The sequence below is a fragment of the Dictyostelium discoideum genome, assembly GCF_000004695.1.
Source record: "Dictyostelium discoideum AX4 chromosome 6 chromosome, whole genome shotgun sequence".
Classification (NCBI taxonomy): Eukaryota; Evosea; class Eumycetozoa; order Dictyosteliales; family Dictyosteliaceae; genus Dictyostelium; species Dictyostelium discoideum.
This window is the reverse complement of record NC_007092.3, coordinates 87,294-104,741: the sequence shown is the minus strand read 5'-3', so window position 1 is coordinate 104,741 and position 17,448 is coordinate 87,294. Positions and strand designations below refer to the sequence as shown.

The following is a 17,448-nucleotide window of genomic DNA, read 5'->3' as shown; positions in this document are numbered from 1 at the left end:
TGAATCAAATTAAATTCATAAAACCAGATCCATCAAAGATTCCACAAGATTATGAAGATGGTGATCAAGGTGAACGTTCTTTTATTCACACGGTCTCTTTGTTCCTCACTGGTTTCTTTAAGAGTCATCTCAAGATCATGGAAAACAGTTTAAACATCCCATACCTCACATTGGCCCATGAGATTTTGGTAAACATTTCAAATATCGATGAGTTGGAACTTTTTAAGATTTGTCTTGAATATTGGAATTTCCTTAGCTCCAATCTTTACTCTGACATTGCCACCTTTACAACCACACTCTTATCAACTCCACCAAGATTACAACTTTACAAAAGTGTTCTTAGCAAAGTTCGTGTCGTTTTAATAGATCATATGGCTAAACCAGAGGAAGTCATTGTGGTAGAGGATGAAAATGGTAATATCGTTCGTGAAACCACCAAAGATACAGACTCTCTTACACTCTATGAATCAATGAGAGAAACTCTTATCTTTTTAACTCATCTCGACTCTGAAAATACTCAACATATCATGTTGGAGAAATTACAAACCTTAATCTCTGGTCGTGAATTCACTTTCCAACGTCTCAATACCTTATGTTGGGCTATCGGTTCCATTAGTGGAGCTCAAAACAAAGAACAAGAAAAGAGATTCCTTGTCACCGTTATCAAGGATCTTTTGGAACTTTGTCAAAATAAAAAAGGTAAAGATAACAAAGCCGTCATCGCAAGTGATATCATGTACATCGTTGGTCAATATCCAAGATTCCTCAAAGACCATTGGAAATTCTTAAAGACCGTTGTCAATAAACTCTTTGAATTTATGCACGAATCTCATCCTGGTGTACAAGATATGGCTTGTGATACCTTTTTAAAGATCTCCAAACAATGTAAGAGAAAGTTTGTTGTACTCCAAGTCGAAGAATCTCAACCATTCATTAATGAACTCCTCAATCAACTCTCAACCACTATCGCTCATTTGGAACAATCACAAATTCATACCTTTTATGAAGCCGTTGGTTATATGATTGCCTCTTCTTCCGATGCTGCTTTCCGTGAGAAATTGGTAAATAAATTCATGGAATTACCAAATCACTCTTGGTTACAAATTATGGGTGCCGCTAGTGTAAAGGTTGAATCTTTATTGACTGTTGAAGTTGCTCGTGATATCCTTAATCTCATTAAAACCAATAACCGTGCTGCCATGTCACTCGAAAATTGTTATATCACTCAAATCTCAAAGATTTACTTGGACCTTCTCAATGTCTACCGTACCTATAGTGACCATATCTCTAGAAATCCAAATATCTATCGTGAAACTTTGGGTCAAGCAATGAGATCCGTAAAGAAGGAAACTCTTAAACTCTTGGAAACCTTTATTGAGAAATCTTCCGATAAACAAGTTATCTACTCTAATTTCCTTCAACCATTGTTAGAGGCCGTTTTGGGTGACTATAGAACCAACATTCCAGAGACTAGAGATCCAGAGGTTCTCTCATTGATGACCGCTATCATCACATCACTCAAACAATTGGTTCACCCAGAGGTACCAAAGATTTTAGAGGCCGTCTTTGAAACCACATTATCAATGATCACCAAAAACTTTGAAGATTATCCATATCATCGTATCAATTTCTTCAATCTCATCAGAGCAATCAATTCAAATGCTTTCACCGTTTTCCACAATCTTCATCCACAACAATTCAAACTATTGATTGATTGTGTCGTTTGGGCTTTCAAACATACCGAAAGAAATATCAGTGAAACTGGTCTTCATATTTTGAAAGAATTGATTGAAAACGTCTCAAAGAACTCTGATGTTGCCAATGTATTCTTTAAGACTTATCTCGTTTCTTTGTTGAATGATATTCTATACATCTTAACAGATTCTTTCCACAAGAGTGGCTTTGCTTTAGAATGTGATATCTTAAGAATGATGTTCCAAGTCGTTGAGAATGGTGTTGTTAAAATTCCACTCTTTGATCCACAACAAGCAAACTTCCCTTCAAACTCTGAATATGTCAAAGAAATCGTTGTCACTTTCCTTTCAGCTTCTCCAAATGTCTCAAGACCACAAATCCAGGCTTTCGTCACTCGTCTCTTTAATCTCGCCAACATTAACAACAATGATTTCAAATCTGCAACTCGTGATTTCCTTATTACCCTCAAAGAATGGAAGAGTCATGAAAATGCTGACCTTTACTCTGATGAGAAAAATATTGAAAAAGCTTTAGCCTTAAAGAAACAATCAATGATTCCAGGTATGGTTAGACCAAATGATGTCAATTTGGAAATGAATGACCTTTAAAAATAAAAAATAAAAAATACATACATATATATATATATATATAAAAAAACAAAGAACAACCAAAAAAAAAAAAAAAAAAAAAACAAAAACGAAACGTTAGCAACTATTTTCAAATCACATGATACACCTTTTAAAAAAAAAAAAAAATTAAAAAAAAAAAAAATTATTTAAAAAATAATTACAAATAAAAAATAATCTAATAATAATAATAATAATAACAAACTTTATCTTTATTTTATTTTACATCAATTTTTCTACTATTTTATTACCTTTATAAAGAGTTAATTTAATTGTGGGTATGGCATGAATTAATTTAATAATTTTATCCATGTGATATTTTGATTTCATACTATTACAAACCAAATTAAATGATTTTAAGGTATTTTTATGGCAGTTTAAAAGTTGTTTAATGAAATCGATATCATAAGAAGATTCAGCATTAACTTTATCTACCAAAGTAAAGTTGACCAGTTTGGCATTTCCATTAAGTATTATATATTGGATGGGTAAACCAAATACACCACAACTAATTTGGCTTCCCATTACAGATACTCTACCAATAATAACCAAAGATTTTAGATTTTCAAATGAACCAAATGGAGGGGCAATATTACAAGAATCCACTATAAAAAGAAAAAAATTGCGTGGGCATACCCCAATTGTATCAATTACCAATGTTTCAATTGATTGAGAAACTCGTTTAAATAAAGTGCCACTGGTTGTTCTTAATAATATATGATACTTTGTGAAGGATGGTGGCTCTTTAATTAAACATTTTTCACAATCATAATCGACCTCACTCTTTAATAATTCTATATTGTCATATTGACTCCAATCAATTAATGATAGTGCAGTTTTCATTAACTTAAAAAATCTATTTGAAACCATTGAAACATTGACAATATCTATTCCATTTTTAAAACCATAATACTTTTTTTTATAAATATTTTCATCTTCATCATTTTCATTCGTTTCACCCTTGATCAATATTAAATACTTGAAAATATTTAATAAAATAACATCATTTAAATTTTTTATTGCTATTTTAATTTCATCATTATCATTTGGTAATTGTAAATTTTGTTTTTTTATTAATGGCCTTTTATAAGTAATAAACAATAATAATTTCAATAATAATAATTAGTAACCATAGTAAATATTGAAAAAAAGAAATAAATAATAAAAAAAAAACTACTTACAAATAAAATTTCTCAAAATTAATTATTTCTGAAAAATAAAAAGAAAATAATGAATCATTTTTTATAGCACCGTTATTGCATCCACCAAATTGTAAATTATCTTTTAAAATGGTGGTTAGATGGAATTGAGAATTATATTTTGGTCTACATGATAATAAATTCATTAAAAATTCATCCTCTTCTAGTTGACCATTTAAAGAACAAAATGTTAACTTTACCAAATATTCCATTTCTTTGAAACCATTGTCCAATTCAAAAAATTGCGTTAACTTTATTTCCCATTTTAAAAAAAAAAAAAAAAAAAAAAATTATTAACATGTTTTTGGATTTAAAAAAAATATAATAATAATAATAATAATAATAATAATAATAATAATAATAATAATAATAATAATAATAATAATAATAATAATAATAATAATAAAAATTAAATAATTACCCTTTTATGATCACTAAATATATTAAAATAAAGTAAAAACAAATTTAATTTATATTCATAATAATATATATAAAAAAATAATGTTGAACGTATTAAAGGTGAATTATCAAACCAAATATTTGATAAAAACCTTATAAATTCTTTGTGATTAATTAAAGATGGCATTGATTTATCAAAATAATATATAAAATGTTCTAATACAATAAACATTTTAATGATTACATTATTTGAATAAATTGTAAAACAATTTGTTAGTGAAGCAATTTCATCAATTGTAATGACATAATCATCTCTATTTGGTGTTAAGATGGCAATATTATAACCAAACTCTAATTTTAAATTTGTTAATTTTAAATCTTTAATGTTGTCTAAACAAAATTGATCATCAACAATGTTTTTGTTGTATTTTGTTAACATTTTCTCTATAACTCTCATTCTATTATTATAATATTTAAGTTGATCCATATCATTTAGCATTTTAAGTTGTTGAGTCTTGAAAATACAACCTTTAGGTCGATCATTTAGCACAAGTCCTTCAAATAATACCTCTAAATCCATATACTCCTTATCAAATAGTTGTCGTACTGTACATAAATAATCCCTTTTAATTTCTTTGGAAGTTGTATCTTCTTCAAATTCCTCTTCCATCTTTCTTATATTTAAAATATATATAAAATAAAAATGTATGTATTAAAAAAAAATAATAATTAAAAAAAAAAAAAAAAGAAAAATTTTAAAAAAAAAAAAAAAAAAAAAAAAAAAGGGTTTGTTGTCAGTTTTAAAAAAAAAATATATATATATACATATAAAAATAGAATTAGGTTTATAATAAACAAGTATGTTTTGCTCAAAATTTTAATTTTTTTTTAAAAAAAAAACAAAAAAATTTATTTATTACATATTTTGGTATCTTTACGATATATATTTACTATATTACTGGTTATTATTATTATTATTATTATTTTTTTTTTTTTTTTTAAAAAAGTGTTTTTTTTTTTTTCCTGTTTTTTTTTTTTTTTTTTTCTGTTTTTCAATTGTTACATTTGAAATGGGTGGGTGAGTATGGAAGGGTGTTGGAGAGTTGATGGATTGTTTACAATAAAGCACATTTTGATTTAGCTTTGCTTGGTGGACCAACTGGGTTTTTACGGTTGATTTGACGGATTAAGTTATAGAAAATTTGTTCAACATTAACTTTATTCTTGGCAGATGCTTCTAAAAAGTAACAATCACCAAATTTACGAGCGAGTTCTTCACCTTGTTCTGTGCTAATAACACGTTGGTCGTGGAGATCGCATTTGTTACCAACAAGAACCATTGGAACATCTTCACAATCCTTAACTCTGAGAATTTGTTCACGGAGATCTGGTAACTCGTTAAAAGTGGAGTTTGAAATGATTGAATATACTAAAACAAAACCTTGACCATTTTTCATGTAAAGATCTCTCATTGCAGTAAATTGTTCAGTACCAGCTAATAATTTTTTTAAAAAAAAAAATATATATAAAAATAATAAATAAATTAGTAAAGGAATAAATATTGAGTTATAGTTAAATTAATTAACCACTTTAAAAAAAATTTTGATATTTTTTTTTTTTTTTTTTTTTTTTTTTTTTTTTTTTTGATTTTTTTTTTTTTTTTTTTCTTCATTATTAAAAAATCAAATGATTTTATGTTCACTTTATAACAGTAAAATTTAAACTTACCTGTATCTAAAATTTCTAACATGCATTGATTGCTATCAACTTCGACTTGTTTTCTGTAGGAATCTTCGATGGTTGGATCGTACTTTTCAACAAAAATACCTTGAACAAATTGCACAGTCAAAGCAGATTTACCTACACCACCTGAACCTAAAACGACGATTTTGAATTCTCTAAGAGGCATCTTGTTTATAATATATATTTCCTTTTATTTAGTTTTATTGAGTTTTGAAAGTTTTTTGAAAATAGATAATTTTTTTTTTTTTTTTTTTTTTTTTTTTAAATTCTTATTTTTATAATAATTTAAAAAATATAATATGTAATTAAAAAAAATTATTTAATTAGTTGAATGTATTAAATTACAATTTGGTTGGGTGATGGTTATTAAATAAATAAATAAAAACAACAAAGTGTTATATATATATGTGTGTATAAAAATAAAAAATAAAAAAAAAAAATTTTTGTGATGAAAAAAATTTTTGGTTGGAAAAAAAAAAAAAAAATTAAAAAAAAAAAAAAAAATTTAATTTTTTTTTAAAAAATAATTTTTCTTTTTTTTTTTTTTTTTTATTTTTTTGAATCAAAAGGTGGCTCCCCATCGTTTTTTTTTTTTTTTTTACCCTTGTATAAAAAAGTGATTAAAAAAAGATTACAAATCCTATATAGAGAAAAAAAAAATAAAAAAAATAAAATAAATAAAAAAAAAAAAAAAAAAAACCAAATAAAATACTTACTAATAAATGGTTTTAAGAAGGATGTATATAAAAAAAAAAAAATAGTAATAATAAATAAATAAAAAAAAAATTAAAATAAAAATGAAAAAAAAAGAAAAAAAAAAAAAAGAAAAAAAAAAAAACAAAAATAAAAATAAAAATAAATTTTTTTTTTTTTTTTTTGAATGGGTTATTATAAAATTAATTTGTACCTTGGGGAAAAAAAAATTTGGGAAAATAGTTTTAATTGTATATTATTTTTATCACTAATATTATTATTTTTTTTAAAAAAAAAAAAAAAAAAAAAAGTTGAAATAAATAAAAAAAAAATAAATATAAAAAAATAAAAAAAAAAAATATAATAATAATAAAAATAAATTAAATTAAGGGGGTGGTTTTTTATTTTGTGTGTGTGCCTGTGTCAATGTTTGTGTAGTGTTAACAATTAAAGAGAGAGTACAAAAATTAAATTTGGATTCACATAAATAAATAATTTAAAAATTTTTAAAATAAAAAATTTAGGATAAAAATTTAAAAATAGAACATACCCAAAATATCTATTTATCTTTGAATTTTATTGTTTTTTTTTTTTTTTTTAATATTTTAAAAAATATTATTTTTTTTTATTTTTATTATTTTTTTTTTTTTATTTTTTTTTTGTTTTTTTTTTTTAAAAAAAAAAAAAAAAACAACACTGAACAAAATTTAAAAAAAAACATAATAAACAATAATAATAATAATAATAATAATAAAAAGAAAGAAACAAAAAAAAAAAAAAAAAAATAATAAAATAATAATAAACAATAATAATAATAAAAAGAAACAAAAAAAAAAAAAAAAAAAAAAAAAAAAAAAAAAAAAAATTTTAAATAAATAAATGGCAGTATTATCATTGGTTGAATTATGTTTCATCAGTATTATGGAGAGGATGGAATATAATAACCAAGCACTCCAAAAAATACCACCACAATTGATAGAGAGATTAATAAATTTTATGGTATACAAATTACCCCCAAATCATTTATCACTACAAACGATTTCAAAACCAATAAGGATTAAATTGGTTAGACAAAATAGAGTGATCACCATGAGATTCTCAATCTATAATACTATCGATAAAATTATACATCAAATTTATGAAAGAATTATTAATGAAGAAAAGATGGAACAAAATGAAAAACAAAAGAATTCTTCAAATAATAATTTATTATCATTATTAACTTTAAATAACAATAATCAAAATAATAATAGTTCAATTATTACCACCACAACAACAACAACTAATAATAATAATAATAGTAATTGTGGTAGTAGTAGTAGTAGTAGTAGTAGTAAACAAATTTTATGGGGATCAATCGAAAATTATGGATTATTTCAACAATCAGGATCATTTAGAAATGCACGTTGGTTGCAATTGGATAAAACACTAGCATATTATGAAATTGATTCAAATGAGACATTAGAGTTTAAGACCTGTAAGAGTGTGTTAAAGATTCGATTCTTTGGTCCATGGGAAAGAGTAGTACATCCATTACATCAATCGACAATGTTGGATGAGACAATAAAGACATTTGTTTTCGACGAGAGTAAGACAGTGTCAGAGATATCAATGGAATTGGCAAAGAAATTACAATTGAAATATCCAGAGGAGTTATCATTAAAAGTACAATGTGAAGAGGAGGATGATGGTAGGGGAATTTGGTTATCGGCCGATTTAACATTACCAGAACAAGGAATCGATCCACTCTATACCATATTCCTATTGAAACGACAATTCTTCTTTTGCAAAGATATTATCATCGATTTCAGCATGGATGCCGAAATGTTACATTTTGTATTCTGTCAATGTTTGGATGCAATCATCGATACATCGCATCCATGCTCGCCCACTGAATCAATTCTATTTGCTGCATTACAATGTCAAATTTGTTTTGGTGATTATGTTCATGGTTCAAAAGAGATTGATCAAATTAGACAAAGAGATTTCCTTCCGATGGAATTCATCAACCAAAAGAATATCCTAAAGGAAATTCTAATTCAATATCAACGTTTAATTGGTATGTCTGAACAAAAAGCAAAATTAAATTATATTCAATTAGCAAAATCTTTAAAAACTTATGGATATACTTTTTTTAAAGTAACAAATAGACAAACTAGTATTGTTAATAATAATTTAAGTAGTAGTGGTGGTAGTGGTAATGGTAGTGGTAGTGGTAATGGTAGTAGTAGTAGTAGTAGCAATAGTAGTAGTGGTAATAATAATAATCATAATCATCATAATCATCAACAATTATTTGGTATTTCATCAGAGGCTGTTCTAACACTTGACCCAATGACTAATAATACAATTAGTTTATATAGTTTATCAAATATTAGAAAATGGCATGTATTGAATAATGTATTTACAATTGAATATAATGATAGAAAGGATACATTCATTTCAATGGAAGCAGAGGCAATTTCACATGTACTCTCGTCTTATATTCATCATAATCTTAGGGAAACACCATCGATTCAAAAACAATGGGATCAAAATTATCTCTCTGTTAGTGGTAGAAATTCATTGACTAATGGTAGAAAAAGATTATCAACTTGTTCAAATTGTTCCTCTGATTCAATGGAGTTTGATTCTTCCAAATCAAATACCAAAGATAAAGATTGGAAATATCAATATGGTTTAGTCATAAAGAAATGTGCACTCTACATTGAACCAAAGAAACTTTATATCAATCCATTATCAACTCAAATCACTGGTTCAATGGTTAATAAAGAATTAAACAAAGATACAAAAGTTACAAAAGTTTTAAAAGTTTTAACTGACTTATCTTCAAAAATGATTTTATCTTTTTCAAAATGTAAGTTTTTATTTTTTTATTTTAATTTAAATTCATATTAAAACTAATTTTTTTTTTATTATTTCTATTTTTTATATTAATAGCATCACCAGCCAAAGAAAGAGAGATTGTTGTAAAGTTTTCAGATAAAAAAGTAAAAAGTTTTGTTGTAGATGAACAAAAAACAGTCTCTGAAATCACTCAAGAAATTGGCTTAAAATTAGGTATAAAAAATCCTGAAGAATTTTCTCTTCAATTAATAGTAAATAATAAAAATAATAATAATAATAATAATAGTAATAATAGTTCAACTTCATCATCATCATCATCATCAGTTAATAATAGTGGTATTTTTGATGGGTTAAATAATAGTAATGTAAATAATGTATTTTATAACAGTTATATTGTAAATAGTAGTATAAGTAATAATTCAAATTCAAATTCAAATTCAAATATTTTAAATAATTCAAATGATGAACAATCGACATCAACATCAACATCATCATCATTAGGTGGTATTTGGTTAAAACCATATCAACCATTATCAGAACAATCGATATCACCAGATAGTAAATTATTATTTAAAAAGAAATTCTATACAAGTGATATTGGTGCAGCTGATGATTGTAATAGTGATCCAGTTTATTTTAATCTTTTGTTTTTCCAATCTAAGGATGCTATCATATCAAATACCTATACTTGTTCAAAAGAGGAAGCAATTCAATTGGCAGCAACACTATTTCAGATTAACTTTGGTGATCACAATCCAAACATCCATAAACCTGGCTTTTTAAAGTCTCAAGATTTGAAATTCTTTTTACCACCCAACAGTTTGGAATTGTGGGGTCTAAGTTTTCAAAAGATTGAAAAGTCAATTTACAAAGAACATCAAAATCTACGTGGTATCAAAGAGGTTTATGCAAAGTATCGTTACGTTCAACTATGTCGTTCTTTGAAAACTTTTGGTGCTATCTTTTTTAGTGTTCGTCAATTATTACCAAATAAAACTAATGGAAGTAGCAGCAGTAGTAGTAATAACAATGGTGGTAATAGTAACAATGGTATCAATGGTAATGGCATTATCACTGGTGGAAATGGTGGAAGTGGTGGTGGTGGCAGTGGTATTGGTGGTAATGGTAGTGGAATTAATACTGGTGGCAATGGTTTTGGTGGATCTCAACAAATTCCAATCAATCAACCATTGGTATTGGGTTTCAGTAGAAAATGTATATTGTTTATGACTGCAAAAACAAAGAAATTCCTCGTAGAATATCCCCTAACTCATCTAAGAAGATGGGCTTATCATAAGGATACACAATGTTTAACTTTGGATTTTGGTGATTATGAAATGGGTAGAATCGTATTACAAACAACTGAATCTGAAGAAATCTCCTCTTATCTTAGTGACTATATCGATTATATACAAACTAAATTGGTTGGAAGCCAATCATTTTCAAGATCAATTTTTAATTCTGATAATAATAGTTCTTCCTTCTTTTCAAATAGTTTTTGTAATAATACAACCACTACTACCACCACAACAACAACAACCACAACAACAACAACAACAACAACAACAAACAATGTATAGAATTTATATATGTATTTATTTTTTTTTATTTTTTAAAAACACATAAAAATAAAATTTTGGAAAAGTGGTATTAAAACAAATTTTTTATTTTTTATTTTTTATTTTTTATTTTTTTTTTTTTCTTTTTTCTTTTTAAGATGAAAAATTAAGAATCTCCAAATTCATTTTTAACTTTTTGTTTTTATTTTTATTTATTTTTTTTATTTTTTTTTTTTTTATATTTTTTTATTTTATTTTTTAAATTGACTCAACAAATTTTTTTTTTTTTTTTTTTTTTTTTTTTTTTTTTTTTTTTTAAAATTTTTTTTTTTTTTTTTTCATTTCAGTCGATTCAATTTGTTGTTTGTTGTTTGGTTGTGTATAAATAGAATAGAATAAAATATGTTAAAGTCATTATCCAAACTTACACCCTCAATTAGAGGAGTGGTTTCAATAAACAGAAGTTTTTGCACCAAAAAATTCTTACCTGTAAATTTATAAAAAATTTTCTAAAAATAAAAAAAAAAAAAAAATAACATATCGATAACTAGAACAAAATAATGATAATTAAAAAAATAATAAAAAAAAAAATAAAATTCACCAATAAATCGAAAAATAATATAATTATAATAATTTTTTTTTTTTTTAATAAAATGCAATAAATAATAATAAAAAGTTTTTTAAAAATAAAATAAAAGAATTAGTTATATTAAAAAGATGATATTAATAATAATAATATCAAATAATAATAATAATAATAATAATAATAATAATAATAATAATAATAATAATAATAATAATAATAATAATAATAATAATAATAATAATAATAATAATAATAATAATAATAATAATAATAATAATAATAATAATAATAATTAGATTAACAACAGTATACACACAACAACACAGCGAAACCAAATCGATTTACAGTAAATCTATATATTATTTCAATCTAACATATGTTTATAAAATATTTATATATAATATGTTAATACAGACAAATAGATCAGTCAGTGAATCAGATCCAGAGATTTATGATTTAATGATGAAAGAGAAACAAAGACAATTTACAGGTTTAGAATTAATTGCTTCTGAAGTATGATTTATTTTATTTAATTTTTCCTATTAGGACTAAATGCTAACAAAGTTTTTTAATTTTTTTTTCATAATTTAGAATTTTACATCTAGAGCAGTTATGGAATCAATTGGATCATGTTTTACAAATAAATATGCAGAGGGTTTACCAGGTGCAAGATATTATGGTGGTAATGAAGTTGTTGATCAATTAGAGAATTTATGTATTAAAAGAGCATTGGAAACATTTAATTTAAATCCAGAAGAATGGGGTGTAAATGTACAACCATATAGTGGCAGTACTGCTAATTTTGCTGCTTTCACTGGTTTATTAAAACCACATGATCGTATAATGGGTTTAGATTTACCATCTGGTGGTCAGTATGTATTTTTTTTTTTTTTTTTTTTTTTTTTTTTTTTTTTTTTTTTTTTTTTTTTTTTTTTTTTTTTTTTTTTTTTTTTTTTTTTTTTTTTTTTTTTAAAATATTAATTGATAGTCTTTTATTATTAAATAACACTAATAAATTGTTTATTATTTTATTATTATTATATTTTTTTTTTGTAAAGTTTAACACATGGTTATCAAACAGATAAAAAAAAAATTAGTGCAACTAGTATTTTCTTTGAATCAATGCCATATCAAGTTAATGAAACAGGTTATGTAGATTATAATAAGATGGAGGCAAATGCAGCATTATTTAGACCAAAACTTTTAATTGCAGGTGCATCAGCATATCCAAGAGAATGGGATTATGAAAGAATGAGAAAGATTGCTGATAAACATGGTGCCTATTTACTTTGTGATATGGCACATATTAGTGGTATGGTCGCAGGTAAACAAGCAATTTCACCTTTCCTTTTCTGTGATGTTGTAACCACAACCACCCATAAAACTTTAAGAGGTCCACGTGCTGGTCTTATCTTTTTCAGAAAGACTAAACGTAGAGATGCCAAAGGTAACATCATCGATGATGACCTCGAAAATAGAATTAACTTTGCAGTTTTCCCATCTTGTCAAGGTGGTCCACACGAAAATACTATCGCTGGTATTGCTGTCGCTTTGAAGGAAGCCTCATCTCCAGATTTCCAAGAATATACTAAACAAGTCAGAAGAAACTCTCAAACCATGGGCGAAGAACTCAAAAAGAGAGGTTATTCACTCGTAACCGAAGGTACCGATAATCATTTAGTTCTTTGGGATCTTAGACCACAAGGTATCACTGGCAGTAAAATTGAAAAGGCTTGTGACGAAGCTCATATCACTGTAAATAAAAATGCTGTCTATGGTGATACAAATGCAATCGCTCCTGGTGGTGTACGTTTAGGTGCTCCTGCTCTCACAAGCAGAGGTCTCAAAGAACAAGACTTTGTTAAAGTCGTCGATTTCTTAGATCGTGTCGTTAAAATCTCTTTAGATATCCAATCAAAAGTTGGTAAGAAAATGCCAGATTTCCAAAGAGCAATCGCTGATAATCAAGATTTAAAACAAATTAGACAAGAAGTTAAAGAATTCTCTACTAAATTTGGTATGCCAGGTGAATTATAAAATAAAATAATAAAAAAAAAAAAAAAAAAAAAAAAAAAAAGAAATCAACTATGTTATAATTTTTTAATTTTTATTAATACTTTTTTTTTTTTTTGTAAATTTCCTTGTTTTTATTATTATTATTACTATTTTTATTATTACTTTTTTTATTATTACTATTATTATTTTTTTTTTCTAAAAAAAAAAAAATTCATTTAATAAATGACAATTGGTTTTGATTTATTTAAGACCACCAATACTAGCAGCAGTATTTCTTGGTTTAAAGTTTCTTGGAGCTTTGAATCTTGGTTGAATGGCAACTTGTGATACATTTGATCTGAATTTTTTAGCATTTGGACCACTTAAATTGTGATGTGGGTCAACATATTGTTGATCATCTTGAGGATCTTCAACTTCATCGATGAAACCCCAATTGAGACGTAATTTGGCACGTAACTCATCAAGACCTTCAACTTGAAGAATGTGATCGACTGAACGATAGGCAGAGTTAAGAGAACCAATGACCCAACCATGATGAACAGATGTTGCTTCACCAGCTAAATGGAATCTACCATCTGGTGATGGTTTAGTAAGTGATGGGAACAATTGAGAGAATTGTGATGGACTGTAGAGAGCAAATGCACCTGATGAATAATCATCATTATACCAATCCCAACATTTGTAATCAACAAATAATTGTTGGAGGGTAGCGACTGGAACATTGTGAACTTCAGCAAGATTGGCCATACATAATTTGATTAAGACCTCTTCACTTGGTCTATCACCAACCAAACTACCAATTCTGGATGCATCTAAACTCCAAGTGTAAGAAACGATTAAAACACCACTAACACCTGGTTGACCAATACCATAGGATGGATAGACGATGGTACGAACTGGAAGATCTGTTGATGATTTACCACCGAGCATTGGTTTACCATTCATGAATTTGGAATCTTCCCACCATCTTGATTTGAAAGAAAGGGCAATCTTTACAGAGTGATCATAATGAAGAGAACGAATTGCAGTTCTCTTATTGTGCGATAATTTCAAATCACTTAAATCAACTCTACGTAATGATGCCAATGTACCAGTACTAATGACATGTTTGAATAAACGACCTTCAGTTCCATCGAGGAAATCAACTTTCAAATTGCTAACATCACCACTCTTTCCTACTACTCTAGAAACTTTGGTTACAACTTTACCTTGTTCAATACAACCTGGTCTTAAAGTTTTAACCATAGAATTGACAATAATATCTGTACCACCATCAATACATAACCATTCATCACCTGCACTGAAATCGAAATAATCCATAATGGTTTCAGAGAATGCCATATCATATAAACCTGTACCAGTGTCCATAGTTTCAAGATAGTTGACAACTGATTGTGGATATGGACCTTTTTCGAATAAATAAGCTCTGGTTGAATAGTTATCTGATTTTAAGAGGGTTTCAAAACCACTTTCGAAATCATTTTCCAAGTCATCAGAGAATTTCTTATAAACGGCATCCAATAAGTCACCATATGGTTGATAGGTATACTTGTCTGGAACAGCTGTACCTGGGCCGCCATTGTGAGTATCACTAAAGTAAAGTGGATCATCATTCAACAAGGTATTGGCAAAGATTCTCTTACCATTGTAATAAACCAAATTGTTATCAACTGTGAGATGATATGGGATGGTTGGGATTTTGTGACCAGCTTTTTCTAATTTGGAAAAGAGTGACCAAGGTTTATCAAGATTTAAGAGTCTATCCATAATTTCAATCTTTGGGAATCTCATTGCACCAAGTTCAACGGTTTGATATTTATCTTGATTTTGTGGGAATCTATAGGTGTAGATTCTACCACCAACTCTCTCTTTATTGGCTTCCAAAATGTTATATTGGAGACCTAAATCTTGGAGAATCATAGCTGCATATAAACCAGCCATACCAGCACCGATAATACCAACGGTCAAATCCTTTTGAGAGGCTTTGGTTGAACGTTTGCTTCTATTCTTGGCAATGATTGAATGGAATTTAGCTTCCATACCAACACTTCTTTGTAAAAGTCTGCTAGCAAACAATGATCTTAAAGATTGAGTTGGAGCAGTTGAAGAAGCACCATCTGGATTTGATGATTGATTTGTTGGTACAGTTGATTTGGCAATAGTTAATGGTTTACAATGCATAGAGGTATAACGTGGTGCTCTAACTTGGCTATTAACAGACTTTGGTGTTTGACCTTCTTTGATAATTAATGCACCATTACCACGATTTAATGCAAAATGATCGATTGGATATTGGGTTTTACCTTCATCAAGCAATTGACTGAGAATTTTACCTAATAATGGAATAAATTTCATAGCCCAACCACATGCAAACATGACAACGTTATTATTAGTTTCTGGGATAAAATCTAAAACAAACATATTATCATAAACATTTGCCATGAGTGCACTAACGTTAAAGAGTGGAGTATCGTCAACACCTGGAATATGTTCTCTAACCCAGTCACGAGTACGATTAACATCATGAGTTTCAACACCATCATGACGATCGTTTGGATCTTTAATTTGACGTAATGCTGCATCCAATGCAATTCTACAATGGTTATCAGTCATCCATGGTACAGCTGGGAAACCGTAGTATAAATTTGATTTTGTTGGGTCATTATCAGTATCATTTTGGAAATTGAACCACATACTTTTGAAAACTAAAAATTAAATTAAAAGATATTAATAAATTTTATAAAAAAATACATAAATAAACTAATATATAGATAAAACAAACTTACCAGTTGCATTTGGACCTGGTTTTGCAACGAAATAACTTGAAGTCATTTCCCAAATGGTCATATCTAATTCCCATCCAAATGATGGTTTAATAATATGATTACAGAAACTATTACTGGTAATGGCAGCTTTTTTACTTTTAACTTTGAAGGATTGTTTATTTTTTTGGTCAACATCGGTGTGTTCAACTTCAATTTCAACCATTGTTGTGCTAAGATTTTTAATAAGTTTAACTTCTGCATGGCTTACCATTTTACAACCATATTGTAAACATAACTTGTAAAGAGAACGTAATACCAATGGTAAATTGATAACACCATTGTCTGGAGCAAAAACACCTTGGTGATTGGATGGAATGTTTCTAAATGGATACTCTTCCATAATTTCTTGAGCAGTTAACACTTTGTATTGCATACCCAATCTCTCTAAATTTGGAATTGGTCCTAATAAAGTACCTTCTGGACCACCTGCACCATAATTTGGATCACCAAAATTTAGGAGACCTGTCATCCAAACTAAATCACCTTCACCAGCATCATCACCAAGTTCTTTCCAGAGTCCAAGGGTTTCATGTGCTAAATCGGCCATCTAAAAATAAAGTAAATTTATTAGTACAATTTTAAATTTTATTTATTTCCAAAAAAAAAAAAAAAAAAAAAAAAAAAAAAAAAAAAAAAAAAGTTAACACTTTACATAATCTTCAGTGTACATTGTACGTAACATTCTAACAACATCACCACTACTACCACCTCCATTAAAGAATACTGATTTTTCGAGACAAAGTACTTTCTTTCCAGCTTTGGCACATCTGTATGCAGTAGCCAAACCTAAATTATTATTATTTTTATAATTATTATTTTTATTATTATTATTATTTTTTTTTCATTAATAACAAAAATAAATGAATAAAATTAAAAATTAATTAACATACCAACTGGACCACCACCACAAACTATTACATCATAATCATCTTTTAAAAATTCTCTCATTTTCTATTATTAAAAAAAAGATTTAAAAAAAAATTAACACTAATTTTTATTAAGATTTTAAAAATTTATTTAATTAAATTTCTTACCTTCAAAGCTTATAAAATAAAATAATAAAAAAATAAAAAAAAGATTTGGAAAATATATCAAATGAAAAAATAAATTTATTAAAAAAAAAAAAATAAATAAAAAAAATAAAAATAAAATTGTTAATCAAACTTTTTTTTTAAATCTGCAAATTTATCAAAAAAAAAAAAAAACTGTGTTGGGGTTAAATTTATTTTATTTTTTTTTTTTATAAAAAATTTTTTACAA

General features: G+C 26.6%; 6 protein-coding genes across 6 annotated transcripts in view; 3 read left to right on the top strand and 3 right to left on the bottom strand.

Annotated features, from left to right (window-relative positions):
- The window catches only part of xpo1 (exportin 1), a gene marked incomplete at both ends in the record, with an annotated part of 3,530 nt that extends 1,227 nt beyond the window's left edge, over positions 1-2,303 (top strand). The window contains one exon of the mRNA XM_630041.2: positions 1-2,303. This exon is cut by the window's left edge and continues 372 nt beyond it. Coding sequence (XP_635133.2) covers positions 1-2,303 — 2,303 coding nt within the window.
- Positions 2,304-2,543: 240 nt separating this feature from the next.
- On the bottom strand, positions 2,544-4,589 carry DDB_G0294555 (hypothetical protein; the record flags this gene model as incomplete). Its single annotated transcript, XM_001134501.1, has 4 exons — positions 2,544-3,402; positions 3,503-3,771; positions 3,942-3,954; positions 4,072-4,589. 4 exons carry the CDS (start codon positions 4,587-4,589, stop codon positions 2,544-2,546), a joined length of 1,659 nt encoding a protein of 552 aa, XP_001134501.1.
- A 445-nt stretch (positions 4,590-5,034) lies between these two features.
- Positions 5,035-5,828, bottom strand: rapA (Ras GTPase; the record flags this gene model as incomplete). Its single annotated transcript, XM_630039.1, has 2 exons — positions 5,035-5,414; positions 5,648-5,828. 2 exons carry the CDS (start codon positions 5,826-5,828, stop codon positions 5,035-5,037), a joined length of 561 nt encoding a protein of 186 aa, XP_635131.1.
- A 1,406-nt stretch (positions 5,829-7,234) lies between these two features.
- frmA (FERM domain-containing protein) lies at positions 7,235-10,782 on the top strand (the record flags this gene model as incomplete). Its single annotated transcript, XM_630038.1, has 2 exons — positions 7,235-9,212; positions 9,296-10,782. The coding sequence occupies 2 exons, from the start codon at positions 7,235-7,237 to the stop codon at positions 10,780-10,782; spliced, it is 3,465 nt and encodes a 1,154-aa protein (XP_635130.1).
- A 381-nt stretch (positions 10,783-11,163) lies between these two features.
- shmt2 (serine hydroxymethyltransferase) lies at positions 11,164-13,384 on the top strand (the record flags this gene model as incomplete). Its single annotated transcript, XM_630037.1, has 4 exons — positions 11,164-11,250; positions 11,762-11,860; positions 11,939-12,219; positions 12,406-13,384. 4 exons carry the CDS (start codon positions 11,164-11,166, stop codon positions 13,382-13,384), a joined length of 1,446 nt encoding a protein of 481 aa, XP_635129.1.
- A 219-nt stretch (positions 13,385-13,603) lies between these two features.
- On the bottom strand, positions 13,604-17,136 carry DDB_G0291301 (amine oxidase; the record flags this gene model as incomplete). The annotated part of the gene is made up of 4 exons (XM_630036.1): positions 13,604-16,068; positions 16,150-16,735; positions 16,841-16,974; positions 17,079-17,136. The coding sequence occupies 4 exons, from the start codon at positions 17,134-17,136 to the stop codon at positions 13,604-13,606; spliced, it is 3,243 nt and encodes a 1,080-aa protein (XP_635128.1).
- Positions 17,137-17,448: the final 312 nt, after the last annotated feature.